The 26,060-nt window shown below is 49.1% G+C and overlaps 1 protein-coding gene across 27 annotated transcripts in view; it reads left to right on the top strand.

Moving 5' to 3' along the window:
- LPIN1 (lipin 1) overlaps window positions 1-12,942 on the top strand; it is a 124,994-nt gene extending 112,052 nt beyond the window's left edge. For all 27 annotated transcript variants that reach the window (XM_067008131.1, XM_067008120.1, XM_067008126.1 and 24 more), the window contains 3 exons: window positions 3,670-3,784; window positions 5,257-5,360; window positions 8,446-12,942. In XM_067008131.1, coding sequence (XP_066864232.1) covers window positions 3,670-3,784; window positions 5,257-5,360; window positions 8,446-8,605 — 379 coding nt within the window. In that variant the 3' untranslated portion in view covers window positions 8,606-12,942. The remainder of the gene's footprint in view (window positions 1-3,669; window positions 3,785-5,256; window positions 5,361-8,445) is intronic.
- The last annotated feature ends 13,118 nt before the right edge of the window (window positions 12,943-26,060 follow it).

The following is a 26,060-nucleotide window of genomic DNA, read 5'->3' as shown; positions in this document are numbered from 1 at the left end:
TTCCATTTCTCCTCTAGGAGGTGGGTCAAAAAGGATCTTGCTGTGATTTATGTCATAGAGTGTTCTGCCTATGTTTTCCTCTAAAAGTTTGATAGTGTCTGGCCTTACATTTAGGTCTTTAATCCATTTTGAGCTTATTTTTGTGTATGGTGTTAGGGAGTGTTCTCATTTCATTCTTTTACATGTAGCTGTCCCGTTTTCCCAGCACCACTTATTGAAGAGGCTGTCTTTTCTCCATTGTATATTCTTGCCTCCTTTATCAAAGATAAAGTGACCATATGTGTGTGGGTTTATCTCTGGGCTTTCCATCCTGTTCCATTGATCTGTATTTCTGTTTTTTGTGCCAATACCATACTGTCTTGATTACTGTAGCTTTGTAGTGTAGTGTGAAGTCTGGGAGCCTGATTCCTCCAGCTCCATTTTTCTTTCTCAAGGTTGCTTTGGCTCTTTGGGGTCTTTTGTGTTTCCATACAAATTGTGAAATATTTTGTTCTAGTTCTGTGAAAAATGCCATTGGTAGTTTGATAGGGATTGCATTGAATCTGTAGATTGCTTTGGGTAGTATAGTCATTTTCACAGTGTTGATTCTTCCAGTCCAAGAGCATGGTATATCTCTCCATCTATTTGTATCATCTTTAATTTCTTTCATCACTGTCTTATAGTTTCCTGCATACAGGTCTTCTGTCTCCTTGGGTAGGTTTATTCCTCGGTATTTTATTCTTTTTGTTTCAGTGGTAAATGGGAGCTTTTCCTTAATTTTCTTTTCAGATTTTTCATCAGTAGTCTCTAGGAATGCAAGAGATTTCTGTGCATTAATTTTGTATCCTGCTACTTTACCAAATTCATTGATTAGCTCTAGTAGTTTCCTGCTAGCATCTTTAGGATTCTCTGTGTATAGTATCTTATCATCTGCAAACAGTGACAGCTTTACTTCTTCTTTTCCGACTTGGATTCCTTTTTTTTCTTTTTCTTCTCTGATTGCTGTAGCTAAAACTTCCAAAACTATGTTGAGTAACGGTGGTGAGAGTGGGCATCCTTGTCTTGTTCCTGATTTTAGAAGAAATGGTTTCAGTTTTTCACCACTGAGAACGCTGTTGGCTGTGGGTTTGTCATATATGGCCTTTATTATGTTGAGGTAAGTTCCCTCTATGCCTAATTTCTGGAGAGTTTTTATCATAAATGGGTGTTGAACACCAGCCCATTTCTGATGACCCTCTCCCCTTCCCCTTCATGGCCGCATTCAGGACAGCCAAGCCAAACTAAGTCTGGCCTCCTGGTGGGGGGCAGGAAAGCAGTGGCCTCCGTGGAGCTGGGGGCCCAGGGCAGTGTGCCGAGCTGCTCTGAAAGCAGTGGATTGAAGTTTGAGACTTATAATCATACAGTCAGTCACTCATGTGTCTCTGTCTAAGAGTCCTGAGATGTAGACTGTAAGGCCCTTTTAGTGCTAAGGAGGGTTCTGGAGTCCATAGAAGTCCGTGCAGAGCCAGGAGCAGCCCCTGGGTCTTCTGACACTCAGTTTGGGGCTCATCATCATCATCATCATCTAACTTATGTTTTGCTGAGGTGCAGAAGAATAGTTTTAAAATATATGCAAGGCATCTGTCGATAGATAGATGGATAGATATGCAGTATCTCTGTAATATACGCAAGCCGAAAGGGACCCTTGAGATCATCCAATAATCAGACAGTGAACACCAGCCCGCCCACGACTGAGGTAAAGCAAGAGGATGTGCTCTCACCCCTCCCTCTGAGCCGCAATAGTAGCTGCTATCCCTGGATTTTGCGTTAGTCATTTCCTGCTCCTCTAAATAGTTAGCACGTGTATGTGTAATCCTAACCAGTATGTTGAATTGTGCACATTTGTGAACTTTATGTAAATGAATCATATGTTCTTCCGGAACTCACTTTTACTGCTCAACGTGACGTTCCCAGGATCGTGGAGAGTCTCTGTAACTGGCTCGTTTTTGCTTCTGTGTAGGTCTCGTTGTTATAGACCCCACCGCAGCCCGCTTATCTTTTCTACTGTTGGTGGGTGCTTGAGCCACTTCCGGTTTTCTGCTCTTAGCAGCAGGGCTGCTTGTGTGTGTCCTCTGGGGGCACCTGTGCAGTGCTGCTCCACGGTGTACCCCCAGGAGCACGATTGCTGGGCCACAGAGCATGCACGTGTTTGGTTTTCTTCGGTCACTGCAAACTGCTGTCCAAAGTAGTTGAACCAGTTCGTACACCAGAAGCAAACAGTGTGAAGTGTTCCTTCCATCGGCTTTACTTTCTTACCTACGCGTTGTCAGCCGTTTACATTTTTGCTGCTCTGGTAGGTAAGAAATGTCTCTTTTCACGTGTTAATTGGCCATGTGGGCTTCGTCTTCTGTGAAGTGCCTGCTCACATCTCTCCCTTATTTTCCTTTTGATTTGTAAGAGTGTTATAGATTCTGCACGCGTAGCCTTTGTTATGAGCGCTACACATGTCTTTCCCCAGCTTATGGCTTTTGATGGACATAAATCGGAGTTGCCTTTAGTTGAACAGATCATTTCCCCCGTAGTTTTGTACTTTCTGTGTGTTGACAAAGCCTTCCCTGACTGTGGGCCTGAGGAAAGTCTCCTATATTTTACCTAAAGGTGTTGCCTTTCACATTGAGGTCTGTAATTCACCAGGAATTGATTTTTGTATATAGAGTGTGCTAGGGGTCCGTTTTCTTTTTCTTTTTTTTTCTTTTTTTTGCAGTACACGGGCCTCTCACTGTTGTGGCCTCTCCCGTTGCGGAGCACAGGCTCCGGACGCGCAGGCTCAGCGGCCACGGCTCACGGGCCCAGCCGCTCCGCGGCATGTGGGATCTTCCCAGACCGGGGCACGAACCCGTGTCCCCTGCATCGGCAGGCGGACTCTCAACCACTGCGCCACCAGGGAAGCCCCCGTTTTCTTTTTCTTTATACCTGTATGGATATTAAGTTGTCTCAGCACCATTTGCTGAAAAGAGTGCCCTTCTCCTCTGCTTTGACTTGTCATCGTGGTCATAAATTGAAGGCCCATAAATGTGTGCCTCCGTTTCTGGCCTTCGTTCGTCTGTGTAGCGATTTGAGTCACATTCCATGAAAACATGCAGACAACCACCTGGTGAGAGTTTAATTGAAATGACAGTGAATCTGTAGACTAATGGAGAATTAATATCTCATTATAATATTGAATATTCTAATTCAATTGTATGGTATATTTCTTCATTTATTTAGGTCTTTGCTAATGTACTGCAATAAAGTTTTTAACTTATTTAGTAGAAGTTTTGCACTGGTGTTCCCGAGTGAGATTGGCCCACACTTTCCCCATACTTTACTACCTCTTTCGGTTTAGTTTTTGAGGTCATGCTGGCCTCGTGAAGCGAGTCTGGAGAGGTTTTCTCTCACTCTGTGCCCTGGAATTCTTTGTTCCTTGGATGACTGGTGGAGGTCTTTGTTGAAATCACTTGTCTGGGGTGTTTTCCTTGTGGGAAGACTTGAAAGTACGGATTCACTTTCTGTCTAGTGCTTCTCTGGGATGGCTTAACCGACTTACACGTATTTAACTTCTGAAGATGCGAAAGCGCTCCTAGTATCCCAGCACCTTTGACGGTTAAAAGAAGTTTGATGCTGATGAAGCTGACGCTCTCGTGCTGACCCATTATTTATTTGTTTTAACAGAGAAGTGATCGAAAAGAAGCCAGAGAAGTTTAAAGTCCAGTGTTTGACAGACATCAAAAACTTGTTTCTTCCAAATACAGAACCCTTTTATGCTGCTTTTGGAAACCGACCAGCTGTAAGTAGTAGTCGGGTATATACGAGTTCTTGAAATTACTGTCTGTTCAGATAGCCGTCATCTGAAAGGCCGGCCTAGACTCCCATGTGAAGCCAGATTCTCCTTCTAGAAATAACTGCTAAAGAGCCGCTTGCCTGCATCTAAAGGCAAGGAGATCGTCATTATTTCATGGCCTGTAGTTTTCTTTGAAGGTGGGCTTGTGGGTTTCCGTTTGAAGTTTGAAACTAGAAACTTTAAATTCCAAATTGCTTGCTAAATTATTAAAACAAGAACGTTAAATAGGATTAGACCCTTTCTACCGGAATGGAGCCACAAAGCACAAAGGTGAATTCAGTGCCTCAAATTCTAAGAGTGTTATTTCCTGTGGTAAAAGTAATACTTTGAGATTTTGTGCGTACTTCCCAAATTTGCTAGAAAGGTCAGCATTCTGAAGAATGTAGTCGGGTACTTACTTGCCAGTCAGAAAATTCTCCTGCTTTTGAAACTCATGCCCAAGAAAATGGGTCACAGAATAACCTTAAGGAATGTTAGAATTGCAGGGGATGTAGTAGGTGATTTACTTTTTTTTGTTTGTTTGTTTGTTTTGCGGTACGCGGGCCTCTCACCGCTGTGGCCTCTCCCGTTGCGGAGCGCAGGCTCCGGACGCGCAGGCTCAGTAATTGTGGCTCACGGGCCCAGCCGCTCCGCGGCACGTGGGATCCTCCCGGACCGGGGCACGAACCCGCACCCCCTGCATCCGCAGGTGGACTCTCAACTGCTGCGCCACCAGGGAAGCCCAGTGATTTACTTTTTAACTCAGTTCTTGAATAGAGGGGTGAATTGAGGCCCAGAGAGGACAGCTGACTTACTAGGTTCACATCCAGAGACATTCTTTCTCTACACTACATGGAGGTATTATTCGAGTTTAATGAAGGTTTTATAACACAGGCAGACCTCGTTTTATTGTGCTTTGATTTGTTACACTCTGCAAATATTGCTTTTTTTTTTTTTTTTTCTTTTTTTACAAATTGAAAGTTTGTGGCATCGAGCGAGTCTGTCGGCACCATTCTTCCAACAGCATTTGCTCACTTCCCGTCTCTGTGTCACATTTTGGTAATTCTCGCAATATTTCAAGCTTTTTCGTGATTTTATTCGCTACGGTGCTCTGGGATCAGTGATCTTTGATGTGACTGCTGGGACTTGCGGAAGACTCCAATGAGGGTTCGCATTTTCAGCAATAAAGTGTTTTTTGTATGCACTTTTTGTAGACATAAAGTTGTTGCATACTTAATAGAGTACCGTGTAGTGTAAACATAACTTTTATATACACCAGCAGACCAAAACGTTCGTACGATTGGCTTCATTTGCTTTGTCGTGGTGTCTGGAACCGAACCCGCAGTAACTCTGCGGTCTGCCTGTGTATTTGTATCACATCTGAAATATTTGTATTGACACTGGTTCTTCCCTTCTGACTAACACTTTACCACACGCAGGATGTGTACTCGTACAAGCAAGTGGGAGTGTCTCTGAACAGGATATTCACTGTGAATCCCAGAGGAGAGCTGGTGCAGGAGCACGCGAAGACCAACATCTCCTCGTGAGTATCGTACGCGCCCTCTCGCTGTGGTCGCCGTGTCATCACCGTTGTCACCCTCTTGACCTTGGAGTGGTGTTTCACAGTCAACAGGATACCTTTTTAATCCTTCGGTGCCTATATTTTAATCTTTAATTCCTGCAAGGAAAACATATGTTAACGTCTCGGATTTTGTCCAGAACCTAACTTTTGGACAGCCTGCATTCAGTCAGATCCCCGCCGGGTCGAAAGTTTAAACGAGTGGTTAGGTGCTGCTGCAGAGTGGAATGGCGTGAATTTGAAAACTACTGGCTTACATTTGCCGGATTCGTTTTGAAAGCCTAGAATGCGAATTAGAAGTATAGCCAGATTGAAGTATCATGAGAAGTGATATTTAAAGATGAGGAACCTATGTAGCCCTTCACATTACTGACCTGTAATAATATTCTCACCGGAAACATGGCCATGTGACGGGCCGAAGCGCATTCTCCCTGAGGCCGTGGGCTGAACTGGGTCACTGTTTGCAGTGAGGCCTCCTGGCTGGCCGGGAATCTCCCTTGACTTGGATATGTCTGGCTTTGGGTTCCTGACTTCTTAGAGTGGAGAGTGTTTCCTCAGCTTTGCCCACTGGGTGATGTCGGGCAGACAGGTGTCGTCCTGCCTTGTCCATTTCAGAGGCCGTACCCCTGTTGGCCTGATCCCTGCAGACCTGGAAAACGGCCTCTGGCCTGAGCGACCCCAGGGGGCCTGCTGGGGCCCTCCCTGTGTCGAGGAGTCGGACTGGGGGAGTTTGGGTCTAGCGGCTTCCCAGGGATTGGGTTTTTTGTTTGATAGAGATCTAGGTTCCCCTAGGGCAGATTTTCACTTTCAAGATGATCCTTTTGCCCGTTGGAGTCTAATCCAGCTTAAACAGGACGGTTCCAGGCTAGAGGGTACCCTGGGGTCTGTCCCCCAAGCCTCCCTCCTCCAAAGCCAGGCCAGGACCTAAGTAAGCAGTTCCCAGGGTATGTGGGGCGAGAGGGGAGCGGGGGAGGCAGGACCCGCCTCCATCCTGCCCAAGGGGAGGCCGTGCCCGTGCTGCCTGATGGGTGGAACGACAGCAGGGCCTCTTTCTTCCACAGCCCTTTCCTTACGGTTTCTCCCTCGCCTGAGTTCTGAGTGGCCGCCCTGATAACATCTCAGTTCCCTCTTCTCCAGTGTTTCCTCGGTCTCGAGGAGAGAGCGGATTTCCATTTGGGGTCAAAAGAACTCTCAGCTGATGGCACTCTGCCCTGAAATGGCAAAGGTTTCTGTCCAGGCAGCAGCCCAGTGGCAAGTCTTGTCATAAGGAGTGTTGAAAGGGGGATGCCAGCTTCTACGAAGGTCTGCCTGGGAGGCCTCTGAGGTTATCCCGTTCGCTGAGACGCTGGGGTGAAAATGCACGCTTTGCCCACGCCTTGGGGGAGGAAACTTTATTTATCGCCAAGGAATGGTGTCTTCTTACACCTAGACCGGGAGATGTGATTCTCCCTGTGGGAGAGAGACTCTCCTTCCCCAGTTTAAGCACACACTTTTCTCTGGCACCAAATTCGGTACCATCATTTCAAAGCCAAGTGGGTGCCTGCCCCTTGGAAGCTGGGACATTGTCTCGGAGGAATCGGGGCCCACGCCGATGGGGGGCTTCAGTGCTTTCTTTCTTGGCATTTATGGCCAGCAGCGCGTGAGCTCTGCCTGCTCTGAAGGAGCCCGGCGCGTGGAGCGTTGGTCCGAGAGAGGCACAGATGGAACGGGTTCGGATCTGGGGCCCCCGAACCCTGATGACGAGCCGTGAACTGCCCCCTGCAGGGAGGGGCCACCTTCCAGAGCCACAAAACTCAAACAGACAGGTCTCCAAGCCAGAGGGTATTTTACAATTTTGTTTTAATCCCTAGGAAAGAACGATTCTTGCTTATTAAGAGAGATTTTCCCCATTTTGTGCAAGCACAATGTTTCTCATAAGTTCTTTGGAGGTCCTTTATTAAATACACACACACTCATCCTTATTTAAAAGTTATTTTATGCCTCAGAATATGCTAATCCCTTGAGTTTGGATTTCAAAAGCCTTTTTGGTTCTTAGCAAATTAGAGCTGCAGAGGGACCGGTGGCTGTCAGGGAGCACTCTGAGGATATGCAGGGAGGCCTGGGCTTGTCACAGTTTCTGGTTGGAGGTGCCCGGAGGTCTGAGAATGCATACTCAGTACAGCAATTTTCTTTTTGTAGTTCTAGGTCACAGAAACTAATATGCAACATCTTCTTGGGAATACACAGTAAACAGAGTGAGAGTCTTGCAGGGAGCGTTGAGAAACACTGATCAGGTCCAAGTCCATATTCATAAGGACCTGAGGCCCAGAGAGGGCAAGACACCTGCCCAGGGTTCCACAGCAGTAAGGCGGGAATAGATCCCAGGTCTCTTGACCCACATGCCAACTATGGCTTTTTTTCCAGAGGCTAACAATTAGCCAGGGCGAATTATTTTGTAGCGTTCATGATTTATTGTTGAATAAATTTATGGAGCGTCGGCTCACATTATTTCACCACGGCGTGCGTTATCTAATTTAATTCTCACATGAGCATGTGCACGGTTTTCATTGTCTCCCTTTACGGTTGAGGAAATCGTGGCTTAGAGAGATGAAGCCGCTTGTCGGAGGTGGCACAGCTCATAGATGGCAGAGCTGAAGGTCAGATCGGAGTCTCCTAAGCCCAGGGCCCAGTGCCCTTTCATTGCGCAGTCAGGTAGCCTGTGGGTGGCGCTCTGAAGATGTGCCTTCTCTGTGATTCTTGTCTCCACTGCGCCCACGGCGGGCGGCTGTACGTCTGTCATGCTGTCTTGCTTCTACTCCTTTGAGTCAAGTCAGGTCACACCCGCCGCGCCCATGAGGCCGTCTCTGGCTCCCCTCCTTGGCAGACTCTCTGGTTCCCCGTTAATCCGTGAGGCGGATTCTAGAACAGCCTCCCTTGTGTTAAGCACATGGTCCATTCCTGGGGGTCCTGGGTCCCTCCTGACTCCCGGGCACCGCTCGGGGGTTACGTGCCGGTGTCCCGCGTGGCCGAGTGTCCCTCCCAGGCGGTGACGTTGTCCGTTTTCCTCCAGGTACGTGAGACTCTGCGAGGTAGTCGACCACGTTTTCCCCTTGCTGAAAAGGAGCCATTCTTCCGACTTTCCCTGCTCAGATACATTCAGTAACTTCACCTTTTGGAGAGAACCACCGCCACCCTTTGAAAACCAGGACGTTCATTCTGCATCAGCATAGTATGTTCTGGGCCACCTCCTGACACCCTGTGAAGATCAGGCGCCCCCATTAAAGGATAGGTCTGGGAACCTGCAGTCATTTGCTTAAGAGCAGAGGGGCATTTCTCTCCCGGTCCCCCCGGCCGGGGTTGACATTTCTAAGTGATGTGTACGTCCTAGACGGGGCGTCGGGTGCGTCCCTGGCGGGGAGGCCATGCCCGGTTGAGGCTTCAAGTCCGTGGCAGCGCTGCCCTCCCCAGCCTGCTGCAGGCTGGGAGCAGTTAGTGTGCAAGATGGGCTGTGAAGCGGGGGTCCCTGGGATGACGGGATCCAAGGAGGGGCGCCAGGTGTGCACGACTTCTGGGAGAGTGGGGGACACGTTTGTGCCACGTGGAGGGCTGTGCAGGGTCCCGTGACCTGAATCTGAGGTCTCGGAAGGGACTCCAAACCCCACCGTTCTTGGCCTAGACCTTGCGGATGTCCCCTTGTGGCATTTGCCGACTGGTCTGCTGTTTTTAATTCCTCTGGTTAAAGCTGACCTATATAACTGGCATATTTTCCCCTATTTTTGTGGCACGAGGCTGGAATATTTATGCCTTAACGCACCCGCGGCAGACATTTTATTTAGAATGTGCTTTGTCCAGCTCCCTGTAACTGCGATGCCTTAAGTTCAGACTATAGGAAATATTACTAAGGCAGTATTTCGAATCGGTTCGACACTCTGCCAGCAACCTGTCCAGCAACGCGCTGCTGAAAACGTGGGCTCGCACAGAGCTTATGCCAAGTGGTGATGATGTCAGTTTCTATTGGGAGCTCTCAACAGAAACTGGTTGGTTTTAAGAAAATAGTTTGAAGAAGTCAAATTATATTCTTTGTAGATAGTATTATTTATTACCTTACTCTGATTGGGTTACTGTTATAAGCATTTTAGCCATGTTCTTTCTATTATAACTGTCAGTAATACATTAAAAAGATACACGTGTTAGACCATCCAAAGAGCCTTATTCTGTAATTCTCACAACACTGACCTTCTTTTGGAATTTATGAGTCATACTTTATTTATTTATTTTTTTGCGGTACGCGGGTCTCTCACCGCTGTGGCCTCTCCCGTTGCGGAGCACAGGCTCCGGACGCGCAGGCGCAGCGGCCACGGCTCACGGGCCCAGCCGCTCCGCGGCACGTGGGATCCTCCCGGACCGGGGCTCGAACCCGCGTCCCCTGCATCGGCAGGCGGGCTCTCAACCGCTGCGCCGCCAGGGAAGCCCTGAGTCATACTTTTTATTTCCCTTAGCTTTTCCGCTCAGATTTAAGGGCAAGTGGATAAGTAGTCATTTGAGTGACATTCGTTAAGCCGGTAGAAGATGATTCTTTTACTTGTTTGTTAAATTGGCCTGTGGAGAAGAAAATAATTTGAAAGGTGAAAGAATTATTTTGGTAAAAGATTTCTCTTTTCGAGCTCTTATTTTTTTAAAGAGCGTTTTACTCCAATAGTTGAAATGCTCTCCTATTTAAATCGCACGGTTAGAGTCATGGAGGCAAACAGTGAAGCAGTTGAATGCAGTTTTACTCTTTCTGTGAAAGAAAACCCAGAGGCGTTGCCTTCCCTGTCGCCGGTGGGCTCTGCTGGCAGCGGACGCCTTTCCCGAGCGCTTCGCGTTGGCCACCCAGAGAAACGCAAACACCCGTGCGTAGCTGGTCGCAGATTCGCGGAGCAGCACACACCGCATGTGCAGATGCCCTTTTGGAGGCATTAAAAATGATTTAAAATAGTCCTGCCTTAACCTGGGCTAGCCATTAGTGACCTCCAGAGGCTTCATTCATTCTTTCTGTCGCGAGGGTATCTTGGGGTGAACTTTAACTGCTGTGAACTAAGTAGAAGATGCCCAGCTGTAGTCCTCTCTCGCAAGAGCATGCAACTTTGGACCCCCAATTTTGATGCACCCTAAGCTTCCACTCCACTGCCCTCTGAAACAGAGCACGCCTTCCAGAAAGTTGCCCTCGGGTCTGTGTCAGGTTCAGGGTGTGACCCCTGGAGAGGCAGTGACATTCACACCTGCCTCGTGGCTTCGGAAAACGGGGTTTGTTCCCGGGCAGCACTCACGCGTGTGCGAGCTTGTTTATCTGTGTTCACACAACCGTAACTCAGTGACCCCAAAGCCACGTGCTAGGATGCTGTGTTTGGGCCACGTATTTCAGGGTTGCCCGATGGAAACGAATCCCTCCATCGCGACAAGTCGTCTAACGTTCATCACACGTGATGAAGAAAAATGTACGTCCCTGGTACATTGGAGAAAATGATCACACCTTCAAAGAGGAGTTCCTTTTCTATTTTAGGTTTGGGTCAGCACCTTAAATATATTTTATTTACAATGCTTGATCTGTATTTGTATATATGCTGGTACAATGATAAAAACCACGGTAATACTTCATTGCATCGTGCTGGGTGCAAAGCTAGGGTATATTGTAACAAATGAGATGAATGGAAGACTTCTCTGAAAATCAGGTGTGTGAATTTTAAATAGTTTTTGGTAAGTTATTAAGATGCGGATTTCCTACTGTGTGATATCAAGCATGTTATTTTCTACTCAGAAACCAAAAAAACGAAACCCTTAAGGCTGTGAACTGTTCATTCAATATTTGGAATAAAAGAGCCCGTCTCTTCTGATGCCTTCGGTGAAATACTGACCCTCTGTATGCACTCGTGGGGGAAGGAGGGGTGAAGACAGAGAGGAGAGGGCTGCCCCCCTGGGCTCGCCCCACCTTGATGAGAGTGGCTCTGGAGCAGGGAGGGTTCACTTAAATGCTGTACCTGAGGTGCCTCCCAGAACCTGGCCTATAATCGGTGTTTAACACGCGGCTCTCACACACGTGGGCTCTGTTCCCTGTCCCTGAATGGGATGTCAGTCGGGTGCAGCCACAAGAGAAAACGCAGGAGAGGCTCCGGAAAACCAAGCTTATTATACTTGCAGGTTCTCGGAATGGGAGGCAGCTCGCCAGCAGGGCCACGTGGGAAGCACCAGGGTGCTCAGGGGGCAAAAGACAAGTGACGGGGGGAGCTGAGACCACGGCCTTTCCTGGGATTTCTGCAGGAAAGGCAGGGCGAGGTGAACGGCTTAGGACTGCCTAGTGCAAATCATTTCAGTGGCCTCTGAGCTATAGGGGTGGCCCTTGGTTGCCTGGCGCCTTTGCCCTGGGCTGATTAAGTCAGAGGATTAAGTGTCTCCTGGGGGTGCACAGGCCCGACCGGAGGCCTGGCTCTGGATCAGCTAGTTTGCATATCACAGGCAGGCTTCAGCTGGACCCTTTGCTATCTCTAAAAAATGGCCAGCCCGTCTTCCCCAGCCGGCAAGTTTTTTAAGATCCCCAAACACTGTGATATACGTAAAATAAAAGAGACAGTACAGGTTCCCTTGCCTCATGTCCACTGTCCTCAGTTTTGGACGCTTTTCCGTGGCGTACCCGATTTGTCCCTCATTGTGAACAAATCAGTCAAAACCCGTGGCGAGTTTACCCAGATCACCTGAAAGCCACCGAAACTCCTATTGATCCCGTGCATTTTCGACATGACCTGAGACAGCCTATTGATTGACCTGTGTGCGTCAGCCTGCGTGTTTCGGGAATAAATGTAAGAATATTGGTCCCTAAATGCTTCAGACATGTCTCCACAGGGTGCCAGGCTGAGCTCCTCCTGAAGCCCAGATCCAAACGGTTCATCTCTTCATGGCTCTGTATCTTAAAAACAAAACAGACTCTCATTTAGCTGAACATCACAGATTTATTCCAACCCTGATTTCAGGTTGTAGGTGCTTTTATCTGGAAAGCAAAAATCAGTATAGACTGCAGTCTTGGGCCCGGCGGTCCCCACCTGCTCACCCATCACCACTTTCTCTCCGTAGAGCCAGTAGGCTATGCTGTTTCCATTCGGTTGTGCAGGCAGCCCTCACACATGTGCCGGGGAAACCAGTTCGGTAGCTTGCATTTCCCCAATGTCTCAGCTGTAATCACCTGAACATTCAAAATACTTCCTATCCTTGTTTTCAAACCCTGATACACCCCACCAGATTTGCCAGTGCCGTCATCGGACCTCAAGGAACATTGGCGATGGGGTCAGTGACCGCCGGCTTTGGACCTCAGAGTGACCTTTCCTATGAAAGGTAACGCAGGCAGCCCTGTTACACTCCTGGGACAGGAGAACAGGAGTGGAGGAAAGTTACACAGGCCCCGTTTAAAAAAATGAAACTCTGGAGTCTGACTTCCTTGTTCCAGCAGGAGTGCCGTCCTAAAAAGCTGTTCCAGGGAGCTTTATCACATCACCCATCATTTCCTACTCATCTGCCTCCCCTTGAAAGTGTCTGTACAAAGCACCGTGCCCTGCTTCTATGGGTCTGCAGTGGCGGGGCATCCCACCTCTGCGCTAAGCGAACATAAGGTGGTTAAAAGCGCCACTAGAGGGCTTCCCTGGTGGCTCAGTGGTTAAGAATCCGCCTGCCAATGCAGGGGACACGGGTTCGAGCCCTGGTCCAGGAAGATCCCACATGCTGCGGAGCAGCTAAGCCCGCGTGCCACAACTACTGAGCCTGCACTCTAGAGCCCGCGAGCCACAGCTACTGAGCCCCCCCGTGCCATAACTACTGAGCCTGCACTCTAGAGCCCGCGAGCCACAGCTACTGAGCCCCCCCGTGCCATAACTACTGAGCCTGCACTCTAGAGCCCATGAGCCACAACTACTGAGCCCATGTGCCACAACTGCTGGAGCCCGTGCTCCTAGAGCCTGTGCTCCACAACAAGAGAAGCCACCGCAATGACAAGCCCGGGCACTGCCCTGCTCGCCGCAACTAGAGGAAGCCCGCGCGCAGCAACGAAAACCCAACGCAGCCGAAAATAAAATAAATAAAATAATTTTTTTAAAAATTAAAAAAAACCCAACCCAACCCCCCAAAATGCCACTAGAGTCTCCTTCCTGTTTCTGACCCTGTTTTCAACTCCTGCTGCAGTGGAAGGTGGAGGTGGGTGTCACCCCCACCGCGATGGGTCTTGGTGTCTGCAGGAAACCAGAATTTGAGCAGACAGAAGCTGGCCCTGGAAGTCATTGGCCCCCAGATGGCCACCGGGGGGCGCAGTTCAGCCTTTAAACACATTGTCCTGGCTGGACAAAGGCCCCTCCCCGTAGTGCTCGCCTTGGAGGCCAGCCAGGTGCGTTGTGAGCTTATGGGGAGAGAAAGGAGTAGCACGCGGGACCGTTCGGGTGCCCAAGTGCCTTCAGTCGGCGCGGCCCCAGGTCAAACATCATTAACCGGCCTCGAGGAGGGAGCAGTTTGTGGCTGCTTGTCATTCAGGTCTAAGACCCATTTAGATTCGTGGTTCTCAAAAGTGTACAGTCTCAGGGCCTGTAGCGCCAGCATCGGAGCTTGCTAGAAATGCGCGTTCCTGGGCTCTTCCCTGGGCCTCCTGAATCAAACCCTGGGCATGGGGCCCACAGTCTGTGCTAATAAATCCTCCCCAGTGTAACGATGCATGCTCAGGTTCCAGAGGACACACCTGAGGCCGGATCCCGTTCCCGGGGAGCCGCTTCTGTATGATAGCAGCTGACGTCTAACTTTGGCCTGGTCAGGGCCACAGAAAGGAGCTGCTGAAGGATGGGGGCCCCTGGAAACCCAATACAGCGCCTCGAGCGAGTCCAAGGTGTCCTGAGCCTTGGAGGCACAGCTGCCAGCCTGAACCACCTTCCTGGGCTTCTCGGTCCGCTGGTCCCGGCTGGGAGGAGATTGGAGTGCGTGTGAACCAGCAGACCTGGGCTCGCCTGGATTTCTGACGGCTCCCTTTCTCCCCAAGATTGTTGGAGCCTTGTGTTGCTGTCCTGATGCCAGGGATCTTTTCACTGGTGCAGGAAGTCCATTCAGCCTTGCATTGCTTTTAATGAGTTTTGCAAGCAAGTAGCCTCTTCCGGTGACTCATTCTGCCTTTGTGAACCGGAGATGGTGGTTTTAGGTTTCACTTTGGAAAGTAACCACGACTTCTCCGCTGCTGGAATCCGAACAAGTTACATTCATTTTGCAACAAAGAAATGTAAATGTAGGAGCGCCAGTCATATTTCTGCTCTGATTGTAAAAACATCCTTTTCCGAGATGCATGACAGAGCCAAGCTAAGAAGAAATGGTTTATATTTTCAAGGAACACATTCATTTGGGAACTTTATATTTTTCCTTCCAGATAGTTTCGCTTTTATTCTTTTGTCTTTTTGATTCATATTTCAGGGATATCCTAAAAATAAACAGTGCCTGTTGACTGAGTGAAGCAGTTAACCTCTGTTTTATTGAGGGAGATCTAGTTCTGGACAAATACTCGTGTTCTTGTCTTCACGCAGCACACGAAGGATGACAATGGAAATAATCTCCTATGCAGTAAAACTGTTTTCATCTGGACCTTCCGCAGAAATAAGTTGACAGTACCCGAATAGGTGGACCTCTTGGGACTGGAGAGTGTGTGTTAAGTGGACAAATGCTACGTACGTAGCGTCTTTTCTCCAATTCAAACAATACAGCGATCTCCAAAATGTTGCGGTGTTGAACTAAATCATTTTAATATAGTTGTATTTAAGTACGCACAAACAGAAAGCAAGAGCCCTTATACAATAATAAAACCAAAACGCATTTAAAATTAATAGCAGATAAAACTAAAGCACCAATGAAATTCAAATTAACCTGAATGTTATGTGGTAGAAAATGATGTATTAAGGCTAGCCAGATGATGGGTTGGGGTTTATAATAGAAGTATCCGTGTTTTATTTGTCAGCTTGATTCTTTTGATTTTTGAGCATGGTGGGTCATCATTTAAATCATTACCAACACTGACTTCTGCAAAATACAGTAATGAAAAAGTTCTTATTTCCCATTTCCAGAAACACTGACGGCTAATGAGCTGTTGCAGATTCTTCCAACAGGATGGGGGTCCCCTCAGTAAACTGTCTGCTGGGATGAGCGTGGCACCGACTTGGAAATGGGGGCTTTGGTATTTAGCCAGGGCTCGCACTACTGAGATTCCATTGTCCTAATCTTCTCTGTTTGAAGTGCCATAAAACTGTCGTTTGGACATCGTGTGACATCATTCGGTACTTAGCGCATCAGCACACTTGGAAGCTGGGTCTGGGGTGCCCGTCGCCTTTTTCGCCTCCAGAATTCTGGCTGATGGAGCACAAGTGAAGAAAATGGGTACTCGCGGGTCAGCTTTTTTCCCCAAAATGACAGAAGTTATGGAAGTTGCCTGGAGCGTTTAAATACCTCTTTTCACCCCCCAAACTAGAAAATTCCTCCCGTCTTTGGCTCCGTGGAGAAGGGAGCATGCCTGCTGCTTTTGGGCCCAGCTGGCCGGCACCTGCATTGTGCAGCAGAAGCTCAGCCCCCCCACCGGCCAGAGGGAACAGCGAGGGGGAGGCCTGCTTGGCCGCCCCTCCCACAGGGCAGGGACCGTCCCTCCAACGATGCGGAGGGTCTGACGGGCTAAATGCACATCTGCATGCATTAAGGGAGGCAGATGGGCAGTTCGGTTTCCAGGGAACCAAGGCGATTTTGAAGCTTCTAAGGATGGTTTTGCTTTTTGCTTTGGGAGAAAGTTGGCGAATGGTCAGGTAAGAACCTTTGCGTGAATTTGGGGGGCCCTGGGATGGCTTTCCCAGGGAACGGGGAACCAGGCCTGCCACCTCTCCTGCCCATGAGCACTTCCTGTCGCAGGAACTGGGGCAGGGGAGCTGAGCAGCCCCCAGACCCCCAAGGTCTGTTCCAGTTTACAGGGCACCTGGAGAAAAGATGGGGGAGGGATCTAACCTTGACACCTGGAGATGAATGGGACCTTGGGTGGCATCTGTCTCACCTGAGCTCTCAGCTCCTCACCCCTGCAATACTCAGCTGATGAGAAAGTTCCAGACCTGGATTCCTGAGATACCCTTGACATCCTCTGGGGATAGGGACGGGGATGGGGCCGGTAGGGGCGGGTGAGGACAGTGAACTTGACTTGGGCCTCAGAGAAGGCCTGGCTTTTACTCTCCTCAGAACGGCAGTACCTGGCAATGAGCATCCTTTTACAATAGTGTAAAATCATCAGCTAAAGTACAAAAATTGAAATTCAGATACAAGAAATAATGTAGGGCTGTCGATGTACAATGTTTGAAAACGTGAGCTTATGAAAAGGGCAGACATTAAAACCGAGCATGGGGGCTTCCCTGGTGGCGCAGTGGTTGAGAGTCCGCCTGCCGATGCAGGGGATGCGGGTTCGTGCCCCGGTCCGGGAGGATCCCATGTGCTGCGGAGTGGCTGGGCCCGGGAGCCGTGGCCGCTGAGCCTGTGCGTCCGGAGCCTGTGCTTCGCGACGGGAGAGGCCATAGCAGTGAGAGGCCCGCGTACCGCAAACAAAAAAAAAGATTAAACGCCTCTGTTCCTGGGACACCAATGCTGGCCTTCCTTCGATGCTAGGACTCCCTTCCCAGGTGCCAAGGCTATACTGACTCGCTGTGCACGTGCTGGTCTGTTTTTTATTTTTTAAGGTTGAAGAAGTGTATCCCTGACTGACTTCATGTTCTTCATTCTGATAAGATAGAAAACTGCTGAAAGCCATGCGTCTCTGGAGCCGTTTCTCAGAGTAATCTGGGAAGGTGGCTTCTGGGCTACAGTCCTCAGGGTGGCTCAAATAAAATGCTTTTTTATTCTTATTACAGATCGTTTATTGATTATTTTCTTTGACAACATGTTCATTGAAACGAGTCCTCTAAGGACATCTCCCAGCTGGGGTGCCGACAGGCCGCATTTACAGCAATGCCCCTCTGAGCATCTCTTCGCAGTTTACGGAGTGTTTGCACATGCCTGAGCTCACTGGCTTGGTCCCCACCCCCTCCCGCCTCCGGCCCCGTCCCCGGGCGCGCCTCAAGCATCTCTCAAGGCCTGGTGTAAGCCTCACCTTCCTGTGGTCTCTGTAAAGCTCTCTGGCTTGGTCCACCCCCCTGCCCCCCGCCTCCGGCCCCGTCCCCGGCCGCGCCTCAAGCATCTCTCAAGGCCTGATGTAAGCCTCACCCTCCTGTGGTCTCTGTGAAGCTCACTGGCTTGGTCCCCCCTCCCCCCGCCTCCGGCCCTGTCCCCGGGCACGCCTCAAGCATCTCTCAAGGCCTGGTGTAAGCCTCACCGTCCTGTGGTCTCTGTAAAGCTCTCTGGCTTGGTCCCCCGCCCCCCCCACCTCCGGCCCCATTCATCCTGACTTGCTGAGCACGACCGAGGAACAGGGACGTCTCCGTTTCCGTGTCATCCCACTTCAACTCTGCGCCCCATAGAAGGACACGCTCTTGTATGTCTTTTCCAAAGCAACGATGGCAGCGCCTGGCACTTCATTTATGTCCAGAAAGGTTGATGCGTAACCCTCGTCGGTCTCGCAGTCTTTCCTTGCGGGCGCCAGCATCCTGCCTGGGCGTGAGTTTCCTCGTCTGTGAAGCGGGAGAACGTCGTGATCCCTGCCGGCTCCACACGGATGCCAGGAAGCAAATAACGGCGCAAAATTGTGGGCATGTCTGTGCTGTGGGCATGGCGCAATCCTAAGTTTTATGGTCATTGCTGTTCCAGATCACTTTTTACATTCGCGCTGTTTTGCTGAGGAGAAAATGGACATTCAGAGAGACTGTGATTGGTCGGAGGTCCTCTGATGAGTAAAAGGCAGAGCAGGAGCCGGGGTCCCCCAATCTAGCGTGATCTCAAGTGTTAACAGGCCCTGTCCCACTGCACCCACCGAGAGTGGCGGACGTATGGATGGCCGCTGGGGCGACGGAGGTGAAGTGGGCAAAGACCAGAGCAAGCCCACGGTGTGCCCAGAACTCTACACACAAGAGAGGCACCAACACGTGTCCCGGCTGAGCTGGTGGAGACAAGAGGACGCCGAGCAGGGAAGAGGCCGTGAGAAGGACCTGAAGCGCCTTCCACAGGTGACTCAGGGTTGGATCATCACGTGTGCCGCAGTGCCTTTCCGAACGAACACATCTTGAAAAACGGGGTAAGCGCTTCCTGTTTCGACCAGAAACGCATGCGAACCAGGCCCCGTTCCTCTCACCAAGCAGAGCTCGACCTTTCAGTTTGGAAATATCTGCAAGGACCCAATTCTGCTTGGGTGGGCGAAGGGAGCACGTGTCACTGTAACTCCCGCCAAGGCCACCAACTCTGGGCTGCAGTGGAGGACTCGCCAGGCACCGTGAAAGCTACCGATGGCCCGCGCCAGGGTGTGAACTGAGCAAAGAGCGTCTGGGGCACGGGAGCGAGTGAATGCTACCCGTCTTTGGCCTTCTTCTCTCTGTTTGCCACAGATGTGTTACAGCAGCCCAGGAACACAGAGGAATGACACTCGTCTCCAGTTGCTGCATTCCTGCTGTATAATATCCTGGAGGAAATGGTCATTGGTTTTGGACTTCCTGTGAAAATGGGGCAGGGACAGGGCCTTTGGAGACCCTGCGCTTTAGGAGGTAGAGCAGAGGTGGTTAGCTGTCCTCTGAAGAGTCCTGCCGTCCTGCAGAGTCATTGCTGCAAAACAGCTTCCTCCCAGGGACTAAGTTCCCCAGCCCCCAGCCCCACATCTAGGTGGGGCCGTGTCCCCCCCATCTTGGCAATGGGACTGTAAGCAGGAGTGCTCTGACCACCTCTGGGCCGAAGCAGTTGAAAAACAGGTGTGCCTTTTTCACATTCCCTGTCTCTCTGCATCGCTGGAAGCGGAGGCCTCCAGGGCAGAGCCACAGGGTGGAAGGAACCTGGATCCCCGAATCCCTCTGTAGTAGGCCGCCTGCCAAATAGGCAGATGAACTTTGCAGAGGGAGAAATGTTTCCATGGTGATAACCCCTGAGATTCAGAGGTTTATTTGCGACAGCAGCTAGTGCTACCTAACTGAGCCACAGAACGAGGGAACAGATGAGGGAGGAGATGCTGATCGGAGAGGAGCTTGATGGCAGAGCAGTCTTGGGGAGGGAGGTGGCCGCCCAGGCCTCCTGTGGCAGCGAGGTCACTGTGCTGTAGGAGGAGTGGTGTTTCATCCTGAGTTCTAGGTTTTCTTTTTCTGTTTGTTAATGAAGGAGAAAAAAGGAGAGGGGTATTTGACACTGTGAAAAAATGCTCCTGAGAAGCTTTCTTCTCCCGTAAGATTTTTTTTTTTTGGAGAAGGGAGGAATTAGAACTACATTGAAAGAATGATAAGCAATAAAAAAGGAGCAACTCTCAGCCCCAGGAAAAGTAAAAAGTTATAGAAATACGAAATATCATGGCATTTATACTAGGAGGTTTGGGGATGGGAAAAGAGGGTATATGAAAGATAAAATCTTCATCTATCGTAGTAAGTCAATAAGTAGTATCTGAATTTGGTTAATGCAAATATTATAGTACGTTCATATTATTTAGAAATAGAAAAAATGAAACACCAGAATCAACAGCCGAAAGAGTTGGAAAGGCCCATCTCCAAGGAGCAGGATGGGTGTGTGTGTGGTGCACAGGCCAGGCTAGATTTTGGTTCTGCGTCTTCTAGTAACACTCTTTGACTTTTAGGACCATGTGAATATATTATTATAGTTTCAGTAAAACAGGTGAAAATTATAAAAGGATGAGAAATAAATAAAGTGAGAAATAAACCAAAAGAACAACACAGAGGAGGAGTGGGGGAAAGAAGCAGGAAGAGGAGAGAGAAACGCCCTGCGGAGACTATAGACCCAGCACTCGCCTCCCCTCCCCTCCATACGCTTGCCCTGTTCCTAAGGGACAAGGCTTCTTCACTCCTCAGACTCTTCAAGGACGATCCTTTTTATTCCATCCAGTGGCCAAATCTCAAGAGCACCAAAATCCATTTATTTATACGCTGCTTTATGCCTAGAGTGGGTGTTTATGGAGCAGTCAGAGTGGTGTCGGGTACCTTAGAGCTAGTACTTGACAATGAAGCCAGCCTCCGAAGGAGTCAAATACATTGCAGACCCACTGTACGCCTGATAAAATGCCAGGTGCGAGGGTCTCCGAGGAGGTCGTGGTCAGGAGGAGATGGATGTTTAGGAAGTTGTGTGCTGAGGTGGGGCAGGTGCAGCGATAGAAACGTCCGGGGTCCTAGGCGGGGGTGGCAGGGTGGAGGGAAGGGTGAGTTTATCTGGGGGCGGGGATGGTGGGTGTTAGGGAGGTGCCTGGACTGAGTCTCACTTCTGGCTGAACAAGTCTCGGACCCTCTCAGAGCCCTCCGGAGCCCAGCTCCGAAAACCTGTGAGCGGGGGGGGGGACCCACCTCCTGCCCGCTCCTCTCCCGACCTCTGAGCCCAAGGCTGGCCGGGTGGGCTCCCAGCATCTTCGCACCTTGAGGAGAGGGAGGCGGAGCCTCATCTGGGCTCAGATCCAGGTCATCTCCATCCCAGCTCTTCTCCTGTTCTTGCAGGAGAGAGGGGGCTGTGGACACCTTGTCCAGGTTAAAAAAAAAACACCCTGATATTTGGTTCCGACGGGCCTGTTGGTTCTTCGTGCAGAAGGGAGGACGAGTCATTGATACACTTCAGTGCGTTCTGGCTGGGCATCTCTGAGCATAAACTTTGCGAGTTTTACACGAAGAGAAGGAGATTCTTGGTGGGGAGGCAGAGCGTTTACAGACCCTGTGGGCCTCCTTGGGGAGGCTGCAGCAATGCCCCCATCAGAATTACAGCTGTGGCCGATGCTGCTGAGAAGTCTTAGAACAGAGAACCTTCGAGGTCCTACCGTCAGAGAGCCTCAGCCTTGGTTGGGTATTGGAATGGATGGGAGGGGGGTGGTGTTTGAAACATCACTGATGTGTAAGTCCCGCCCCAGACCAACTGAATCTGAGTCTCTGGATCTCCCTCCTCCAGGGAGGTGGGGCTCAGCTTGCTCGCCAGGGCTCACGTCGTCCACTCTGATTATTAGAGATTTGAAAGACCCAGACAGTGGGTTCCACCACAGCAGCGTGTTGGTGGATTTTGTCTACAAAAGGATAAGGACCTTTGTGAGCCGGGGGAAGGAGTTGTTTTATGAGGGTTATTCCATCTTCGTGAGTAACGCAGAGAGACCAAAACCAAAACGGAACTGTCAGGAAACAAAACGCTACAAATAAACGTGGTATATGCTCTGCTGAGGGAGCAGAGATGGATGTGATACACGGTCAGGCACTGGGGGTGCCAGGAACGCCTGGGGAAACAGAAATGAAGAGACTTTAAGAGGTAGAAGGGGGCCTCTAATAAATACGGAGACTTCACATTTCTCAAGTTTTCAGGAAGACGGCAGTGTCTCAAATGTCACTTTCTGAAACCTCCTCCAAGCTGAAGGCTTCCTGCTGAATTTGTGCTTCTGGAAAAAAACCACGACCAACAAATGGCCAGGCTCACTGGGATTCTGCTGAAGCGGAAACCAAGCAGACTGAACTTTTTCCGTGTATTTTCCATTTCTTGTCCTCTCACAGAAATTTCTGAAATCTGGAGTGGTGTTTGGCTCAGTGCTGCACTGTGCAGTGAACTGGTCTCGCCACCATGATTTTCACAGAGCTAGGGATCTGCTAGGGCTTTGTAACATTTGTGGATGGGGCGGTGGTGCTGAGGTAATCTTGTGGTTCTTCATGGATCTTTGGAAAAATGGGGCATATGAGAGACTTGGCATTGGATTTCTGCCCCTTTGCAAGTGTTAAAAAAGAAAAAAAAAAAAAAAATCACATCCCTTCCATTGGAAGGAGCTCAGGAAGCAGCCGCTTTGGAACAAATCCATCCAGAATCTACTTCCATCAGGACCTCTTTCTCTAATCCTGAGTAGAATGAGACATTTGAAAGGAGAATTATTTTAGATTCGATTTCTTTGGCCTTTAATTCCTATGTGGAAATTTAAAAATGGGAAACAGGGCTGCCCTGGTGGCGCAGTGGTTGAGAATCCGCCTGCTGATGCAGGGGACGCGGGTTCGTGCCCCAGTCCGGGAGGATCCCACGTGCCGCGGAGCGGCTGGGCCCGTGAGCCATGGCCGCTGAGCCTGCGCGTCCGGAGCCTGTGCTCCGCAACGGGAGGGGCCACAACAGTGAGAGGCCCGCGTACCACACACACAAAAAAAAGGGAAACAATTTAGTGTCCATATTTGAGAGCATTGTTTAATGTACATTTGGGCTCAGTGTACAATTTCTCCAGGGCTGTATTAGACTATATGGCTGAACTTATGGACAAAGTGAAATAGAATAAAGGTGAATTTTCAGAAGAGGGGAAATGTGGCCTTGGAGTTAATTATTGTCTTGTTTCTTCCCATCAGAGCTTCTGGTGCTACACATGGAATAGTGGTAGGAATTGAAGGGGTGGGTTCACACCTTGGGGAGTGATGTCGCATCAGGAGGACAGCTGCACTCATAGACACACATGGAATTCGATGTGAATGCAGAGTCTGGTGGCGGCGGCCACCCTGTTGGTTTCAGTCTGCATTTGATCAGATGGAAGAGCCTGGAGGACTATGGGTGACGTAAAACATCCAAACACTATCCCAGCGGCCTACTCGCTCACTGACCTTTCTGCAGTTGGTAAAGTGGTCCTCAGAAGAGATCACATTTTAGAATCATCTTTCATTTTTTAGTAGTGCAGCATTGCAGGTGGATTACGGATTTGACACCACCTCATCCCAGGCAAATATCCACTCTCCAGTTGGATTAAGTTTTCTGTTTATTTAGCCAAAGGTGCAGACACCTGTTGGGAGTGAGGTGGTCACACAGAGTGGAGAGCGGAGGATTCACCGTGACGCGGGAGAGTTTCCTCTGGCCCTTCGTTTATCTGCAGGACAAGAGCCAAGTGGGATCGTCTCTCACTGGGTCTATGAAAGTAAATTTTTTATTGTTCTGTAATATCCAAGACAGCCCAGTCCTGCGAGTTCACCCCTGGACTGTCATTTCATATTTTTTAATCTAAAGAGAGAAAGGCAGAGAAAGAAAGAGGAAGAGGGAGAGGGAGAGAGAGAGAGGAATTGGTTCACAGAGTTGTGGGTGCATCAAGTCTGAAGTTTGCAGGGCAGGCTGGCAGCCCGCAGACCCAGGGAAGAGGTGATGTAGCTCACGTCCGAAGGGAGTCTGGAGGCGGAAGTCTTTCTTCCTCAGGGGACCTCAGTCTTTTCCCGCGAAGGTCTTCAGTTGATTGGATGAAACCACTGACATTATGGAGGGTCCTCTGCTTAACTCAAAGTCTACTGGTTTAAATGTTAATCACATCTAAAAAAATACCTTCACAGCAACATCTGGACTCGTGTTTGACCAAACATCTGGGCACCAGGCATAGTCTAGCCGAGCTGATGCAGAAAAATTAACCATCACAGATGATAAAGCTGAAACTCAGAGAAACACGGACCGGTGTAGCTAGGACTTGAGTCGGGAGCTACCTCCAGAATTTGTTCCATTAAAGCCGCACCGTCTCATTTAGTGTGCGTATGGATGGGTAGGGGCACCGGTTCTATTAACCCCGGGGTCTGCTGATGGCAGCAGCCATTTTTCCTGCCTTGATAACCTTCTGGTCACCTTACTGGGAGAAAAATCTGGGATTCCCCCAGGTTTCTCAGGATAGCATCTCTGGAAGACAGTTCTCGAAGACCTGGCTTTGTGGGAAGGTAAGGATTCCTGGGTAGATGCTGGAGGCTGGCCCAGTTCAGTTCGATTGAATTCAACCTGAATTCTTTTTTTTTTTTAAATTTTTTTAACCTGAATCCTTTTGCCCTGACCATGTGTTGGTTTGCTGTGGGCTACAGTGTAGGGTAGGAGAAACAGAAGAAACTACGTGGCTCGTGCCCTGTGGATTTGGTGGAGAGGGAGGCAGGCAAGCACAGAAACAAAGCCTGCACAGAATAAAGAGGACTGGGGTACGTATTATAGTGGGAGCCCAGGGCTGCCCCCGAGGGTGACCTGCCGCATCTCTCAAATCAAACCTTTCTAATTCAGTCCTTAACAGACAATGCTGAAAAATACAATTTTTAAAAGGCCTATTTAAATATGTGTTGCTTTGACATTTTAGCCAAGCTTAGTTTGCCTTTGACAGAGAGCTTTACGATAAAGAACCTGTGATCAGCAGTGACGTGTGTGTACGTGTGTGTATAATTTATCGGCAAGAACCAACAAACATGGATTTGAATCCTAATTGGTGCTAAAATTAAAATAAAGGTAAAATCAAGACTCTCATGGACATACATAATGAATACCTGCCAAGAATTTTATTTACCTCATTAATTAATGAGGGAACCAGTAAAATGTAAAAACAGGTTCAATGGAGAATTCAAAGAACACACAAACACAGGCAGTCAGGAATTGGGAAATGAATTTACAAATAGATGCAAAACAATTCAGTGTCCACAGGGCAATAATCAGTTGCGGCTCCAAGGACCAAAATTCATTTGCATTTCCATGGACAAGAATTATTTGCATTACTATCAGTTTTCTACAGTTTACAGAGTAGTAAATAGCACCAAGAAGCACAGAAGTTTTAGATATCTTGAAAGGATGCTCTAGAAAGAACACCTAGTAATCTGTTTTATTCCCATTTCAGAGACTTCCACAATTTTTTTCCTGACCCTGAGGAATGCCGGGATAATGGCTCTGGGCATGTTATTGAACCCCTTCATTCCTCATCGGTAAAATTAGGCCGATATTTCTTCACCGGCTTGTTTTGCAGATGAAAAATAACAACATACATATAAATGTTCTGACATAGAGGATTTTTCCAATCAATATTAGATCTTCTTGCACTGCATGTTTTTTCAAACTGATATATGTGAGTTTGCTCTCCCATAATCTCTTCACCTGTGCATTTGTCCCTTCAATTCTTGCCGTAGGCCTATGACACCAGGCGCGCGCCAAGCTCTCACGCACAGCTAATGATCACACGATGAGCAAATCAAAGGCTAGGAGGAGCTTTAGACTGGTGGCAGGGGGTGTTGAAGAGACAGACCAACAAGTACGTCAGTCATTATGATTTCCTGTGACACGTACAGGGATAACTGGAATCCTGGAAGGGTAGCTCAGGGCATGTAAGTAGCGGTTCCAAGCAGTGACTCAGGAGCCGCACTGCCTGGGCTAATCAACTGTGTCCATGGGCAAGTGACTTAACCTCTCTGTGCCTCAGCGTCTTCGCCTTTCAGATGGGGAGGATACCTGTAGCTTGTGCAGCTTGAATAAATGAATGAATGTTTGTGAAGATTTGAAGCAGTTCCTGGCACCTGTTAAGTGCATTCTAAGTATTAGCTATTACTATTTAATGAATTAATATTCGTAGATTGAGCAAAAAGTAGTTTCTACCTAAAAACCCAAGTCAGGGAAGGACAAAAGTCATAGGACAACATGCATACCTCCCGGTTGCTAGACTGAACCGATAAACCGCACTCATGCAATCACTTGATTTTACCGTGTTCTGTTTTCTCCCGCAGGTCGTTTCTTCCCCAGGCTACGCTGGTAAGGAATCAAATCTTAAGGACCCTGCTCGGGCCCTAGGCC

The sequence above is a fragment of the Kogia breviceps genome, chromosome 11, assembly GCF_026419965.1.
Source record: "Kogia breviceps isolate mKogBre1 chromosome 11, mKogBre1 haplotype 1, whole genome shotgun sequence".
In the NCBI taxonomy this organism is placed as follows: Eukaryota; Metazoa; Chordata; class Mammalia; order Artiodactyla; family Physeteridae; genus Kogia; species Kogia breviceps.
Note: the sequence above shows the minus strand (reverse complement) of the source record. Positions and strands in the feature narration are given on the sequence as shown.